Source organism: Schistocerca gregaria, chromosome 5 (genome assembly GCF_023897955.1).
Source record: "Schistocerca gregaria isolate iqSchGreg1 chromosome 5, iqSchGreg1.2, whole genome shotgun sequence".
NCBI lineage: Eukaryota > Metazoa > Arthropoda > Insecta > Orthoptera > Acrididae > Schistocerca > Schistocerca gregaria.
In genome coordinates this window covers 197,573,330-197,591,563 of record NC_064924.1, presented here as the reverse complement: position 1 = coordinate 197,591,563, position 18,234 = coordinate 197,573,330, and the positions used below count along the sequence as shown (strand labels likewise).

The 18,234-nt window shown below is 38.8% G+C and overlaps 1 protein-coding gene across 5 annotated transcripts in view; it reads right to left on the bottom strand.

Annotated features, from left to right (window-relative positions):
- LOC126271912 (focadhesin) overlaps nucleotides 1-18,234 on the bottom strand; it is a 273,808-nt gene that overhangs the window by 38,943 nt on the left and 216,631 nt on the right. For all 5 annotated transcript variants that reach the window (XR_007549156.1, XM_049974302.1, XM_049974305.1 and 2 more), the window contains exon 17: nucleotides 6,442-6,583. Coding sequence is in view for 4 of the 5 variants with exons in the window: in XM_049974302.1 (XP_049830259.1) it covers nucleotides 6,442-6,583 (142 nt within the window). In the remaining variant the exon portion in view is untranslated. The remainder of the gene's footprint in view (nucleotides 1-6,441; nucleotides 6,584-18,234) is intronic.

Genomic DNA, 18,234 nt, shown 5'->3' with positions numbered 1-18,234 from the left:
CATCACTTAGTTCCAGTACGATAGATGTGGAGAAATTATGGGTAAAGTTTAAGCAGATTCTAAATCATTATGTGGCTATTAAGTGGATTAAGGATGGAAAAGACCCACCATGATTTAATAGCAAGATTTGGAAAATGCCGAAGAAGTGGAGACTGTTGCACTCTTAGTTCAAGAGAGAATTTGCAGATAATGACAAGCAATGGTTAGTAGAAATTCATGCATCTGTAAAGAGATCTACGTGGTAAGTATACAGCCACTAGCACCATTATACCTTAGCAGAAGATCTGGCAGAGAACCTGAGAGAATTCTGGTCCTATGTGAAATCACTAAATGAGTCTAAGGCTTCCTTCCAGTCACTTGACCAATCTGGTGCGTCATTTGAAGATTAACAAACCGAAAGCTGAAGTTTTAAATTTCATGTTCAAGAAATTGTTCATGAAGGAGAAATGTACAAACATAGCATCATTTGACCATCAGACAGACTCCCATATGGATGGCATAGTAATAAGAGAGCTCCACAATGAGTTAAAATCAAACAAAAATCCAGATTTTGTTATTTATGTCAAATAGTATAAAGCTGTATTTAGGAAAGTTGTAGTGGCAGCTAAAAAAATGGCAAATAATAAATTCATACAAGAACACAGAAATAAGACAATAGCAGTCTGGTCAGTTGTTCAGTCCGAACTAGGAGCCAAAGTAAAAATTCATGAGATTTTGATAATTAGACATGAAAATGAAATTATAGTAAACCCTGTTCAGATGTCAAGTTGTTTCAATGAATTCTTCCTAAATGTAGTAAGATTGGATGTGGATATGACATTCTATCAGGGCATCACAAATTTGGAAAACAGCCAGAACACATCTTTTAAACAATTTGAAAAAATCACCCAAAGGGGCGTGGAAAAGGAAATATTGTCTCTAAAAAACAAAACCTCACATGGGTGGGATGAAATAACAACATCTGTAATCAATTATGTGTACGATATCACTTCCCAACCACTGTCAACTATTATAAATCAATCTTTTGAACAGGGATGCTTTCCAGAGGTATTGAAATATGGTGAGATCAAAACTCTATTCAAGAAAGGATCGACCGAAGATATGGGGAATTACCGCTCTATCTCTCTCTTGCCGGTCTTCTCTAAAGTGTTTGAAAAGATTGCAGCAAAACAAAATAATAACTTTCTTACTGTAAATGATATAATTTTTAAAAACCAGTTCGGATTCCAACAGGGTAAAAGCACTGTGAATGCTATAAATGAGTTTATCCAAAAAAATATGCTCCACGTTAGATAAAGGTAGAAAGGTCACAGGTATATTCTGTGATTTGACTAAAGCTTTTGATTCAGTGAACCATGTATTACTCCTCCACAAATTACAGATGTATGGAATCAGAGACACTGCTTTAAAATGGTTTAGCTCTTACCTGTCAGGTAGGAAACAAAGAGTAATTTTAACTTCAAATGAAACCAATTATTCGTCAGACTGGAAAACAGTTCCCCAAGGAGTCCCACAAGGTTCGATATTGGGTCCCTACCTGTTTCTTTTTTTACATAAATGACCTACCACTTGCTATTGATGTTCATTCAGTCTTATTTGCTGATGATACATCAGTACTAATTGAAAATGAGGTATCTGAAAATATTCCAGAAAAAGCCAAAAATACTTTAGAAAAACTTGAATCTTGGTTCTATCAAAATGGACTAAAACTAAATACAACTAAAACCAAAATGATGCAATTTGAAGCTAAATGAGTAGAAAGGAGTGAAATAAAGATAACTTGCAATGATCAGGGTATTACAGAAGCAAACCATGTGAAGTTCTTAGGCCTAAATCTTGACAAAAATTTAAATTGGAAGGTACACATAGATTACTTAGCAAATAAACTGAACAACTTAGCATTTGCAATGTGTATTTTGTCAGGTGCCACAAACATGGGTACCAGAAAGATAGTTTATCACAGCTACTTTGAGTCAGTTATTCATTATGGTATAATCTTCTGGGGAAATTTAGCAAATGTCAGTAGGCTCCTAGTATTACAAAAGAAAGTAATTTGAAACATGTGTGTTGGAGAAAAAAAAAAAACAGGAATCCTGTCGAACACTGTTAAAAAATTTAAAAATACTATCTATCCCCTCACTTTATATATATGAGATGGTGGTGTTCCTATATAGAAATCAACATACACTAGACACTTTCCGTTTTGACCACAACTACAGCACTCGCCACAGAGGTAACTTCAAACTTCCAACACATCGTTTAAAACTTTATGCCCAAACACCAGAGTATATTGAGTTAAAAATTTTCAATAAAATAAAAGGCAGTAATATATTTAAAATGGAAATGGACTCACTGAAAAGATTGCTCTTTACTCTTCTGGTGGAAAAATGTTATTATTCTGTCGATGAATTCATTGAGGACACCTTCACAATCTGAACACAGGGGTTGTATTACACTTATTATTTTATGTACATGTAACTTAGAAATGTAAAATATAATGTAAACTTTTGTATTTCTCTTAAAAAAGTGAAAAAAGTTTCTTTTGTAAACCTTGACATGTCTCCTGTAAATCAAATCAAATCAAATGATTTGAAAATTGTATGTAATGAGATGAATAAACCACATATCACATAAGGATACCTGGTATAAAATGATAACTGAAGCAGTTGAAAACAAAATAGTCAACAGGTCTTGATGGAATCCCCGTTCGGTTTTTCAAAAAGTACTCTATAAAACTGGCCTCTTACCTAGCTTGCATTTATTACGAATTTCTTGCCCAGCCCAAAGTCCCAAGTAACTGGAAAAGAGTGCAGGTGACTCCTTCACAATGGTTTACAGAATGTAGATGTAGATGAATGAAATACACTCTTTTTAACCTATTTGTACCTAGCAGTTAGTACTGCCCAAACTCAGTGATTAGGAAGACAGTGGTGAAAGGTGACAGGAGTGACAGAGTAGTTGTTATTAATAACCACCATCCCGCTTTTATTAGCACTCTTCCATAAATCATTCTTCTTCTGCAGGATCATCCCCTTGCTGAAGAAGTGCTTAAAAAAAAAAAAACAACAAAAAAACAAAACAAAACAAAAAAAAACTTGTAAGTACAAGCATAAGGACATTTCTGTTATGGGCCTTGCACCTTCCCAGGGTAATTGTTGTCATTAGGTGGTTATGTGTTCCTTATTTTACAATCTATCTTCTTGTTGTGTCCTAAAAAAATGAGGTATCAATATTTTGTTACTCTAATTGTGCTTTTTATTCCCTTTAGTATCAGTTACTTTTAATTTAAGTGACATTTTTCCACATTTCTCCCCTCCTGTACCAAAAATGATGAGGTCACATACAGATTGTAGATGTAACCTAAATTATGGAACTTTTGAAACTAGAGCTTCTACAAAGTATCAAATAATTTTCAAAAATGCAGCCAGCCAATGTTCTGGACAGTCACCAATGTTTCAACAGCCAAACGTTGCATCATTTTCAAGGCACAAATGAAATGACTGCATGGCAACTTAAACTCTCCATGGGTGGGGTAACACCAGCCAGGAAACCAAAAGACAAGACACACACACACACACACACACACACACACACACACACACACACACGTAAACAAACTAGTGGCAGAAAAGAAATGAAGATGACAAAAAACAGATATTATTGACAGAGAAATAGAAACCAAAAACAGGTGAGCAGGCAGCACTAACTCTGTTCTTCTGTTGTTTAAATACAGAGAGAGCAAGTTTCCAAACAGAATTTAAACAAAACTCTCACCTCTACTTATAAAAGTCGATTGCTAGTTTAATCTCAACAGCATCCTTCAGAACACTACCCAAGTAGTTGGTAGTTTACATCAGAATCTCAGTGCTGCTGTATTCTTTTGGATGACCGGTATCTAGGCAACGTTCTGCAGTCATAGATTTGCCAAACTCCTGTAAGTGTCTGTGACACTTATGCTCTATACATTGCTCCTCCATGGTCTTGATGATCTGATCAATGTATGACAAGCCTCAGATGCAAGGGGGTATGATAGATACATGCCTTATGCAAATTAAGATCGTCCTTTACAGACTCTAAAAGGTTCTATTATTAAGTGATGAACAAAAAGCACTTCACAGTACATTTCCTCAGAATAAGATTGATGCTGCTGGAAGTACTACCTGCATATGGTAAAAAAATTGTACACCCTGTCACGACCTTATTCTTTTCGTCAGTCACCCGATTCACAGTTGGTCAATAGCGCAACATGCATCTAATCTTTCTCTTATTATATCCATTCTGCTGAAAGGGAACCTCACGGTGAGCTTAGCTGACAAACTTTTAGGGTATGAACTGACATGGCCCCTATGAACCAGGGAACTAAGTTTGTCTTCATGCTGAGCTGGATGATGACAGCTATCATTAATAGAGTTTCACACAATTCTAGCCCCAAGATGCCTGCTATTTCTTATTCTACAGCTTGACATAAAGTTTGGGACACTATAAACACCACTTTCTTCTTCTCATTTGATTACAAAAATATATAATTACTGGCACTTGAATCTAATCATCAGGGAGGTTGATGTTCTGAGCCTTCTTAGCAGTTTTCAAATCGACATTGATGGTTTTATCATCAGCAGATCACCTGAGCTGTTGGGAGCTGTTTCTTTGTTTTAGGAGGAACATGCTTAGGGTGTATTGTGTCAGGCACCATTCATCCCTTCAACACTTTTACTGTGCAGGTTGGTGACTGTTTCATCAAAAGATTTTTACAAGTTTTCCAGGTTAAAATTTTAAATTTACCTGGACCAGTTTTTACTGGATGTAAGAGCAACTTTTACTTTACTAGTTTTTATAGTAACAAATGAAATTTTTTGGATTATCAAGTCACTTAGTGATTATTCCAATCTAGCTGGGTTTTACAGTTTTGTCAGGTACTTTGTAATCTCTCACCATTCCTGAAAATTTCTTCATTAACATCGTCCATCACTATTCTGTGCTAGGCCATATCATTATGCAGTAACTTCAAGTACAAAAAGCCCCTTTCACAGATGTGCTTTGAACTACTGATACTGAAATGTAATATCAACAGGCTGATAGTAAAGATGTTTCATGTTTCAAACTGGTTGCTCTTCACACTATTGTCATTATTAACCTGAAGCGTGATACTGCAAGTCGTCAGCAAAATACTACCTTATACTGAATTTAGTAGAAAAACAACTGGAGCCTGATTGTTTATTGCTGATCTAGAAATTCTATATTCAAATATAGACACATATGTATATTGTTTATAAAATTAAAAAATCATATCTTTTGTGTAAATGAGAATTCACAGCTAGGAGACAAATTTTTCACATACTCATTACACTCTGTCACACTAACAAGAATGCAATGGGAAACTGACATAAAGCTCGAGAATAATAAACAATAATGAAGACTTCCAAGGTTGGTGGCAAGCCAGAGAAAGCTAGAATCAGCTTCCAACAATAGCAACATTTCAATGCCCTTCCTCACTTTTCCTTAGGCAACCCAAAAATTAATTGTTTCCAAAGTAGAATCTGAGAGTGATTAAACATAATGACTCAGTAAACTTCTTTCTGTCAATGAACAGTCCACCTCTTCCTACAGTGTCTCGTAATTCCCTGACTTTTTAAGAATATTTGAGATTGCTTAACTTTTCCAGGAAATTCAATTTCACTGATAATTCCCAATGTCACAAGCAAGTCACCACATGTTTACACATAGTGAATGAAAAGGGCTTTACAACTTTGGAATAATATAGAAATTTATTGAGGTAACTTACAGATTCTGTAAATGTGACATTTCGTAGCCAACAACCTCACATTATGTATTAGTACCACATTCCACCACCAAGAGCACCAGCGAAGTGCACAGTTAAAAATGGCTATTTTCACTGGTGCGAAGCATGCTTGCTGTGCATTTTAATTTTTCTTTCTCTAGAGTTTATTAATGACTGTGTTTGTTCCTCCCCACCGAACAATTTAGCCAATCTGAAAAATCGAATCTACACCCAATCTGCTGCAATCAATGTGGGAGGAAACTGAATACCAGTCAGATGTTTGCCACATCACAAGTGGTAGTCACACTGAACTAATATGACTTTTGCCACTTTTATGTCAAACTTGACGTTGTTTGCTACAAAATGACAACTCTATCAATTCCGTAAATAACCTCAATAAATTTCTACATCATTCAAAAGTTGTAAGACCCTTTTTGACTCACCCTGTATTGATATTGTTGTTTATACACAAATTTGTGCCTTCATTTGGTGTTGGGAAAACAAAGAATATGTTCATGCTGTTCCATGCTGAATAACTTTTGTTGTTTGATGCAAGCAGCAGAAATGAATAAACAATTCAACAGTAACCAGACTGTGATAAAAATTGCTAAGAAAGAAGAATTAAAAGCAAATTCAGAACTATTTGAATATGAGATTCTTACTTGTTGGTTTGATGTGTCTTCCTGACTGCTAACAATTTTTTGAATCTGACCCATTAGTTCCAAAGTCCATAAGCAGTTGGAGTCACGGTCCCAACAGTCGGCCATTAAGGTGGCTGCTACTTTCAGAACAGTTGTGTGCTCACTATAAAAGAACAAATCCAAAGTAATAACAACTATGGGTTACATTTAGCACACATGCAGAGCTATAAGCAAATGTATATTCTAAGTGAAACATAGTTCAAACGAAAATATCTGTTTCCATTTACTTAATAAGTAACCCCCCCCCCCCCCCCCCCCCATGAACCATGGAATGGACCTTGCCATTGGTGGGGAGGCTTTTGTGCCTCAGTGATAGAGATAGCCGTACCATCGTTGCAACCACAACGGAGGGGTATCTGTTGAGAGGCCAGACAAACATGTGGTTCCTGAAGAGGGGCAGCAACCATTTCAGTAGTTGCAGGGGCAACAGTCTGGATGATTGACTGATCTGGCTTCGTAACATTTACCAAAATGGCCTTGCTGTGCTGGTACTGTGAATGGCTGAAAGCAAGGGGAAACTACAGCCATAATTTTTTGCGAGGGTATGCAGCAGTTCTGTATGGTTAAATGATTATGGCATCCTCTTGGGTAAAATATTTCGGAGGTAAAATAGTCCCCTATTCGGATCTCCGGGCAGGGACTAATCAGGAGGACGTCGTTATCAGGAGAAAGAAAACTGGCATTCTATGGATCAGAGTGTGGAATGTCAGATCCCTTAATCAGGGAGGTAGGTTAGAAAATTTAAAAAGGGAAATGGATAGGTTAAAGTTAGATGTAGTTGGAATTAGTGAAATTTGGTGGCAAGAGGAAGAAGACTTCTGGTCAAGTGAATACATCTTTATAAGTACAAAATCAAATACGGGTAATGCAGGAGTAGGTTTAATAAAGAAAAATGGGTGCACGGGTCAGCTACTATGAACAGCATAGTGAACACATTCTTGAAGCCAAGATAGACATGAAGCCCACACCTACCACAGTAGTACAAGTTTATCTGCCAACTAGTTCCACAGATGAAGAAATGTATGATGAGATTAAAAAAAAATTCAGGTAGTGAAGGGAGACAAAAATTTAACTCTCATGGGGGACTGGAATTCAATAGTAGGAAAAGGAAGATAAGGAAAAGTATAGGTGAACATGGAATGGGGATAAGGAATGGAAGAGGAAGCCACCTGGTAGATTAGATTAGATTTACTTTCATTGCAATTGATCTGTAGTGAGGAGGTCCTCCAGGATGTAGAACATGTCAGATGAACAACAATACATGACAAATATTTACAACTAAAACAAATAAGCTAATGTACCATTCCATAGGTCCCAAGTGGAATGATCGTCATTTTTTAATGAACACTATATGAAAGAGTTATTTTATAAATACTAATGCACTGAATTTAAAATAAAAAAAGTTTATTTATTTATTTATTTATTTATAAGGTAATAAACATGTAATACAACTACTATAATTGGTGAAATGGTACAGAAGTTAGATTGTACTTACACACACACACACACACATTTACAATGAACACATTACCGCACTGAAATTGTGTAGAAGTTATATATAATAGAGGGGAACATTCCACGTGGGAAAAATATATCCAAAAACAAAGATTCTGTAACGAAAGTGTTGGTACATTGATGGAAACAATAACAAACACAAGCACACACACAAATTTCAAGCTTTCGCAACCCACGGTTGCTTCATCAGGAAAGAGGGAAGGAGAGAGAAAGACGAAAGGATGTGGGTTTTAAGGGAGAGGGTAAGGAGTCATTCCAATCCCAGGAGCGGAAAGACTTACCTTAGGGGGAAAAAAGGACAGATATTCGCGCGCGCACACACACACACACACACACACACACACACACACACACACACACACACACACCTATCAGCACACATTCTAATTATCCTTTTTTTCCCCCTAAGGTAAGTCTTTCCGCTCCCGGGATTGGAATGACTCCTTACCCTCTCCCTTAAAACTCACATCCTTTCATCTTTCCTTTTCCTTCCCTCTTTCCTGACAAAGCAGCCGCCGGTTGCGAAAGCTCGAAATTTTGTGTGTGTGTGTTTGTGTGTTATTTTATTTTGCTTGTCTACCAGCGCTTTCCCACTTGGTAAGTCTTGGAATCTTTGTTTTTAATATATTTTTCCCATGTGGAAGTTTCTTTCTATTTTATTTACGAAGTAAATAAAAAGAATTATTTGAATAAATCTGTGATGTTTTATGTTTTACAAGAAATTTGACCTTATTTTCTGAATAACCCTCAGGCATATATGATTTTCATACAGTTTTTCAAATTTTGAATTTTTATATGAAACACCAATTCTCAGCATTATTCAATACTTCACAAGAACATATGATGTATATTCAAGAATTATATGTCCCCCTGTAATCCAAATAATTAGAATGTGTGCGGATAGGTGTGTGTGTGTGTGTGCGCGCGCCAGTGTATATCTGTCCTTTTTTCCCCCTAAGGTAAGTCTTTCTGCTCCTGGAATTGGAATGACTCCTTACCCTCTCCCTTAAAACCCACATCCTTTCATCTTTCTCTCTCCTTCCTCTTTCCTGATGAAGTAACCGTGGGTTGCGAAAGCTTGAAATTTGTATGTGTGCTTGTGTTTGTTATTGTTTCTATCAATGTACCAACACTTTCGTTACAGAATCTTTGTTTTTGGATATATTTTTCCCACGTGGAATGTTCCCCTCTATTATATATAACTTCTGCAAAATTTCAGTGCGGTAATGTGTTCATTGTAAATGTGTGTATGTCTGTCTCTCTCTCTCTCTGTGTGTGTGTGTGTGTGTGTAAGTACAATCTAACTTCTGCACCATTTCACCAATTATAGTAGTTGTATTACATGTTTATTACCTTATAAATAAATAAACTTTTTTTATTTTAAATTCAGTGCATTAGTACTTATAAAATAACTCCTTCATATAGTGTTCATTAAAAAATGACGATCATTCCACTTGGGACCTGTGGAATGGTACATTAGCTTATTTGTTTTAGTTGTAAATATTTGTCATGTACTGTTGTTCATCTGACATGTTCTACATCCTGGAGGACCTCCTCACTACGGATCAATTGCAATGAAAGTAAATCTAATCTAATCTACCAGGTGGCTTCCTCTTCCATTCCTTATCCCCATTCCATGTTCACCTATACTTTTCCTTATCTTCCTTTTCCTACTATTGAATTCCAGTCCCCCATGAGAATTAAATTTTTGTCTCCCTTCACTACCTGAATTTTTTTTAATCTCATCATAAATTTCTCCATCATCTGTGGAACTATTTGGCAGATAAACTTATACTACTGTGGTAGGTGTGGGCTTCAAGTCTATCTTGGCTTCAATAATGTGTTCACTATGCTGTTCATAGTAGCTGACCCGTCCACTCATTTTTTTTCCATTATTAAACCTACTCCTGTGTGTGTGTGTGTGTGTGTGTGTGTGTGTGTGTGTGTGTGTGTGTGTGTGTGTGTGCGCGAGTATATACCTATCCTTTTTTCCCCGTAAAGTAAGTCTTTCCGCTCCCGGGATTGGAATGACTCCTTACCCTCTCCCTTAAAACCCACATCCTTTCATCTTTCCTTTTCCTTCCCTCTTTCCTGACGAAGCAGCCGCCGGTTGCGAATGCTCGAAATTTTGTGTGTGTGTGTGTGTGTGTGTGTGTGTGTGTGTGTGTGTGTGTTTGTGTGTTATTTTATTGTTCCTGTCTACCGGCACTTTCCCGCATGTTAAGTCTTGGAATCTTTGTTTTTAATATATTTTTATTTACTTCTTTACATGTTTCTCTGTTTTTCTACATAGTTTATTTGTTTAAACTTTGTTATAACATTCTACAAGCTTTTGAATCCCTAGTTGGAGTTTTGTTGTTGCATTACAATGCCAGACACCATTCGTGGTAGAAGGTGCTTCATAACAGATAACAGATGTCTGTCTGCTACCTATGAGAATAACTGACATGCAACTGCTTTTTTCACCTTGTTATCTGTTATGAAGCACTTTCTGCCAAGAAATGGGCTCTAGGCTTTGAAATGCAGCAACACAACTCCAGATGTCAGAAGACCACATCGCTAATTCCCCTATTGTGCGTTGAAGTTTAGTCAAGGTAGTGCACTAAACAGCTGCATTTATTGATGTCCCTTGCTGCATAAACTTGAATAACAAGTCTCCATGTCTATCCCAAAACAGCGTTACCATAACCTTCTGTGTTGAGATTGCTTGCTTGACCTTGACTTTGTCTGGTGATATCATGTGACATCATTCCACTGACTGACATTTAGACTCTGGGGTCATGTCAGAATCCCACATCTCATCCCCTGCAACAATGTTCTCTAAAAATTAATCAGCTTTCTTTGATAATGGCCCAAAAAAACCAAGAACACAAGTAATGCTTTCCATTTTGGGTTTCTCAGTAAGCACTCTGGGAACCCAATGAGGGCACAGTTTGTGAAATTGCAACTTAAGAGTTACTTTTGTGCAAAGTTGTTCTACCTACATTTGGAAATTCCAGTGCTAAAGTTGAAATTGTGAATTGCCGGTCTTCATAAATATTTTTGTCCAACATCTTGACCAAATCTTCTGAGAGCATGGTTCATTATGGATATTTTCTCATGCATCCTCTCACCCACTTACACACTTGCTGTGACTCCCATTGCATTGCGACCATACATGTCACTTATCTGTCAGTGAATTTTCACCACTGCAACATTCCATGTTGAAAAACAGAATCACTGATCATATTTCACAGTTTCGTGGGAGGGGGGGGGGGGGGGGGAGGGGAAGGGGCAAGGGACAAGGACAGGGGGAGAGGGTGGTGTGTGCTCTAGTTTTAGAAAGGATTGATTCCAAAAGATAGCAAGTTTTCTTTCTCTTTTGTGTGTGCTGTCAACAACTCAACACTTCTGCTGTTCAGGGATTAGGTGATGAGACTTAAACTAAATGAGTTTTAAACAATTACTTGAAAAAAATCATGTTACAATGACCATCATAGTTTCTAAAATTAAAGTCTAAACACTACATATTTCTGGTTTGTTTTTCTGACATTTGAATCTATTGTCCAAGTGGTTTTATTTTATAGTGAATTTTTGTTTCTTGTTGTGTTGTGTTTAGTGGTCTTCAGTCCAGAGACGGGTTTGATGCAGCTCTCCATGCTACTCTATCCTGTGCAAGCTTCTTCATCTCTGTGTAACTACTGCAACCTGCAACCTACATCCTTATGAATCTGCTTAGAGTATTCATCTCTTGGTCTCCCTCTACGATTTTTTCCCTCCACACTTCCCTCCATCACTAAATTGGTGATCCCTTGATTCTGCAGAACATGTCCTACTAACCGATCCCTTCTTCTAATCAAGTTGTGCCACAAATTCCTCTTCTATCCAATTCTATTCAGTACCTCCTCATTAGTTATGTGATCTACCCATCTAATCTTCAGCATTCTTCTGTGCCACCACAGTTCCAAAGCTTCTATTCTCTTCTTGTATAAACTATTTATCATCCATGTTTTACATCCATACATGGCTACACTCCATACAAATATTTTAGAAAAGACTTCCTGACACTTAAATCTATACTTGATGTTAACAAATTTCTCTTCTTCAGAAACGGTTTTCTGGTCATTGCTAGTCTGCATGTTGTATCCTCTCTACGTTGACATTCATTTCCTAATCTAATTCCCATAGCACCACCTGATTTAATTAGACTACATAACATTATCCTCATTTTGCTTTTGTTGATCTTCATCTTATATCTGCCTTTCAAGACACTGTCCATTCCATTCAACTGCTCTTCCTGGTCATTTGCAGTCTATGACAGAATTACAATGTCATTGGCAAACCTCAAAGTTTTTATTTCTTCTCCGTGGATTTTAATTCCTACTCCAAATTTTTCTTTTGTTTCCTTTACTGCTTGCTCAATATACAGATTGAATAACATCAGAGATAGGTTACAACCTTGTCTCACTCCCTTCCCAAGTGCTGCTTCCCTCTCATGCCCCTCGATTCTTATAACTGCCATCTGGTTCTTGTACAAATTATAAATAGCCTTTCGATCCCTGTATTTGACCCCTGCCACCTTCATAATTTGAAAGAGTATTCCATTCAACATTGTCAAAAGCTTTCTCTAAGTCTACAAATGCTAGAAATGTAGATTTGCCTTTCCTTAAACTATCTTTTAAGGTAAGTCGTACGGTCAGTATTGCCTCACGTGTTCCAACATTTCTACAGAATCTGAACTAATCTTCCTTAAGGTCGGCCTCTACCAGTTTTTCCATTCATCTGTAAAGAATTCATGGAAGTATTTTGCAGCCGTGACTTATTAAACTGATAGTTTGGTAATTTTCACACCTCTCAACACCTGCTGCCTTTGAGATTGGAATTATTATATTCTTCTTGAAGTCTGCGGGCATTTCCCCCATCTCAAACATCTTGCTCACCAGATGGTAGAGTTTTGTCATAGCTGGCTCTCCCAAGGCTATCAGTAGTTCTAATGGAATATTGTCTACTCCCGGGGCCTTGTTTCGACTTATGTCTTTCAGTGCTCTGTCAAATTCTTCTCACAGTATCACATATCCCATTTCATCTTCATTTACATCCTCTTCCATTTCCATAATATTGCCATCAAGTACATCGCACTTGTATAGACCCTCTACATACTCCTTCCACCTTTCTGCTTTCCCTTCTTTGCTTAGAACTGGTTTTGCAGCTAAGCTCTTGATATTCATACAAATGGTTCTCTTTTCTCCAAAGGTCTCTTTAATTTTCCTGTAGGCCTTATCTATCTTACCCCTATGATATATGCCTCTACATCCTTAAATTTGTCTTCTAGTCATTCCTGCTTAGCCATTTTGCACTTCCTGTCGATCTCATTTTTGAGATGTTTCTATTCCTTTTTGTGTGATTCATTTACTGCATTTTTATATTTTCTCCTTTCACCAATTAAATTTGATCTCTCTTCTGTTACCCACGGATTTCTACTAGTCCTCGGCTTATTACCTACTTGATCCTCTGCTGCCTTCACTACATCATCCTTCAGAGCTACCCATTCGTCTTCTACTGTATTTCTTTCCCCCATTCCTGACAATTGTTCTCTTACACTCTCCTTGAAACTCTGTACAACCTCTGGTTCTTTCAGTTTATCCAGGTCCCATCTCCTTAAATTCCCACCTTTTTGCAGTTTCTTCAGTTTTAATCTACAGTTCATAACCAATAGATTGTGGTCAGAGTCCACATCTGCCTCTGGAAATGTCATACAATTTAAAACCTGGTTCCTAAATCTATGTCTTACCATTATATAATCTATCTGATACCTTTTAGTATCTCCAGGGTTCTTCCATGTATACAACCTTCTTTTCTAATTCTTGAACCAAGTGTTAGCTATGATTAAGTTATGCTCTGTGCAAAATTCTATACCAGACGGCTTCCTTTTTCATTTCTGTTCCCCAATCCATATTCACCCACTATGTTTCCTCCCCTCCCTTTTCCTCCTCCCAAATTCCAGTCACCCACGACTATTAAATTTTTGTCTCCCTTCACTACCTGAATAATTTCTTTTATCTCACTATACATTTGTTCAATTTCTTCGTCGTCTGCAGAGTTAGTTGGCATATAAACTTGTACTACCGTAGTAGGCATCGGCTTCATGTCTATCTTGGCCACAATAATGCGTTCACTATGCTGTTGGTAGTAGCTTACCCGCACTCCTATTTTTTTATTCATTATTAAACCTACTCCTGCATTACCCCTATTTGATTTTGTATTTATAACACTGTATTCACCTGACCAGAAGTCCTGTTCCTGCTGCCACCGAACTTCACTAATTCCCACTATATCTAACTTTAACGTATCCATTTCCCTTTTTAAATTTCCAACCTACCTGCCCGATTAAGGGATCTGACATTCCACGCTCCGGTCTGTAGAATGCCAGTTTTCTTTCTCCTGATAACGATGTCCTCCTGAGTAGTCCCCGCCCGAAGATCCGAATGGGGGACTATTTTACCTCCGAAATATTTTATCCAAGAGAACGCCATCATCATTTAACCATACAGTAAAGCTGCATGCCCTCGGGAAAAATTACGGCTGTAGTTTCCCCTTGCTTTCAGCCGTTCGCAGTACCACAACAGCAAGGCTGTTTTGGTTAATGTTACAAGGCCAGATCAATCAATCATCCAGACTGTTGCCCCTGCAACTACTGAAAAGGTTGCTGCCCCTCTTCAGGAACCACATGTTTGTCTGGCCTCTCAACAGATACCTCTTCATTGTGGTTGCACCTACGGTACGGCTATCTGTATCGTTGAGGCACGCAAGTCTCCTCACCAATGGCAAGGTCCATGGTTCAAGGGGGGGGGGTTACAATAGTAGAAAAATGTAAAATAAATTGTAAATAATGCTTTGGTCTAATAGTATTGATTAAAAGTTAATGCTGTTCAAAAAAGTTCATGATTGTATTTTGTTTTTTTATATAAAATATTATGGAGTTTTTGAGTGTGCCCCTCTGCATGCGATATATCTCGAAGTTGGCGCTGTACATATGAATTGTTTCACTGTGACTCACTTGCATCTCATCTGCTTGTTAACAACAACAATAGCAAAGAAGGAACAATTCTTGAAACACAGTTCGCATCCCCATTTTGCAAATTTTTAGAAAACAATCCCAGAAAGGCCCCCTTCCTAACCTCTACCAGAAATCATTCAGAAAATATCAGCGTTCTAAATGTACTGATTTTTCACGTGGCTGATGCTCTACCTCATTACTGATATGCACAGGTTTAACTTTGAAATATAATACATGCAGTAACTACCATGTTTTTTTTATTATTGGACCTTGCAGATTTCAACACTTTTCATGCATTTTAAACATTTTTCATGCATATTGGCACGTATATTTTAATGCTTTTATGACTCATATAATCCAGACTTTAGTAACAACTGTAGTGACCCGCACTGTCACCAGTAAACAGGTGTCTACAGGGATATGGTAAACAGAAAATCCCCTTGCTTGTTCAGTTCACAGTTGATGGTACCTATAGATCAATAACTCAGCTTATTACCTTTGTTGTTGTTCACAACGCTAGTTCAGTAAATCTTTTCAGGTTTGGCTTTTCTTTCAGGACTCCACACAGTTGGTACCATCTGAAGTCACCTACCAATCATGCTGTGAATGTCAGGATAATCATGCTGTGAACGTCAGGATATTTTTGCAGAAGTGTAGGGTGCACCACATACATCAGAGCCCACATAACCTTGAAGCAGTCGGCTCATCCTAGATTTTTTTTGTGCTCGACAGATCCGATAGCCCTCTGCTCTCAAGTCAAGGCAGAGCTAGACCAGCGCGCATCTCTCAGGGTTACGATTCTCATTTCCTCTAGTGAATGGGCCACCCACCTTGTCATCATAATGAAACCCTCTGGTAAACTGTGATTTATGGTGATTTTACGATCACTGTGAATTCACAAACCCATTGTCATGTTCAGAAGAGCTGTTCACACACTTAGCAGGGGGTCAAGTCTTCTCTGAACTTGATCTTTCTGAAGCATATCACCAGTTATCCTTGGATGAGGGGTCCAAGCATATCATGATTCTCAATAGCCTGTATCAATACCAGCAGTTAATGTTTAGCATGGCAAATGTCACTGACTTTTTAACGCCATCTGGAACAGGTCATGTCCACTATTCCACAATGTTTCAACTACTTGGGTGACACTACCATTACTGGACATGCTAAACGCAACCACCTGCATAATCTCTGGACCCTTTTTGGAAAACTTTGGCTTGTGGGTCTTTATTGCAATCTACAGAATTCTAAATTTTTCCAACCCTCTCTCGAGTATTTGCACCACACCATATCATGGCAGGGCATCCAAATCCTGGCGAGTCTGGTTGTGGCCATCCTGGACCTGCCATGTCACTTGTCCCTGCATGAATTGCAGGCTTTCTTGGGTAAAACTTAATGTTACCACTGGTTGATGCCTGTGGCATCCACCACTGCACACCCTCTCTATCTTCTTCACTGCAAGATTGCTTCCTTTTTACAGTCTCTGGCATGCGAACAAGCCTTTTCAAGTCCTAAAGCGTGCCTCAGGTTGTGCTGCGTGTAGCTGCTTTTGATCCTAGCAAACCATTGATTTCAGCTATGGATGCCTCACAGTATGGTCATCAGTATGCCCATCAGGGAACACATACCACTTGGAGCAACCACTGGCTTTCACAGCCAATATTCTCAGTCCAGCACAGGCCCATTACTCTCAGGTCAAGCTGGAAGCTCTAGTCATTGCGTAGGCAGTCACCAAATATTCTTGTATGGCACCAAAATCCAATTCACTACAGATCACAACCCAATATTTTTGTTACTCACTCTGTACACTTTTCACTAAACTGGGTGCCATGCCAATGTAGACACCTTAGTCAGGTGGCTCATCTGTCCAGAGCCCAAGTTTGGTAGAGAGGAGCTTGTGTGTTTCGATTTGGATGTTGCTCCCTGCCAGGCGGTAGACAGCTTTCTGATCACTAGTATACAGATTGCAAGGGCCACAGCGTCTGATCCTGTATTCAAGCTGGTCAGTCACCTTGTCCAGCCAGGTTGGTCGTCTCATCCTTCAGGCCATGCTTCTGATCTACTTCATATCTATTTTATCTTCCACTGTCATCTCTTGGTCTTAGGTTGGGTCCTCTTCCTTTCCATGGACGACACATCTCCAAGGGTGATCATTCCAAGGAGGTTGCGATGGGAGGTCTTACAGTTGCTGAATGAGGGTCACTGGGGTGTTCCTGCACCAAAGCCTTGGCTCACAGACATGTGTGCTGGTCTGGCATTGACCGGGAGCAGGAGCATTTGGTGGCTGCGTGCCCCCAGTGCGTTAGTAGACGGCTTCCCAGGTTTTATTTTCCCCATGGCTTCAAGCGACTCAGCTCTGGGAACACAAATCCATGTGGATTTACCAGGTTTTTCTGAATGTGTTTTTGCTGATTGTCACTGACATGCTTTCGCATTTTCCATATGTGGTCCAGAGCTCCTTGGCTCCTACCCTGACTACTATCCAGGCTCTTTCAGAACTTTTTTCTGTAGAAGGTCTCCCGGTTATTCTCATATCTAACAAGGGACCTCAGTTCCTGTCCCAGACATTTTGTGATATCTGTGTGCATTCGGGGATTCACCATGTTCGCTCTCTTCCCTTTCACCCACAATCTAATGGGGAGGCTGAGCACATGTTTCACCCCTGTAAGGCCCAGATGAAAAAATATCTGCAGGACTTTCCAGCTGATGAAGCATTACTGTTTTTTCTGATGGCCTACCAGACAACTCCTATTGCCTTACATAGCCCTGCTGAGCTTCTCCATAAGTGACAGTTGTGGACCCTGCTCCATCTCCTCCATCTGCGTCCTTGCTCGCCATCATGTTTCACTGTAACATGCTTTCTGTCATGGACAGCATTGAGGGTACATGGTTTTGGTCGGTGCCCCTCTGGTGACTGGAAACCACCATGTGTGAGAATGGTTACGATGTCTGCACTCTCCCAGCGGAAGCACCATAAAAACAAGCTCCGAGTCCAGGTGGGCACCAATCCAACCCTCCCAGTCACACCACTGCCTTCACCGCTGCTGAAGTCACTCAGTGCATCCTATATGCTGAAGTTCATGCCTCACTTTCTAACTACTTCAGCCCTGTCTGATGAGCCTTTGGTGTCACAGCCTCCAGTGGCTGCTCCATTGCTCCTCCAGCTAGTGGACACACCTATTACGATTAGATGTTTCCTACAT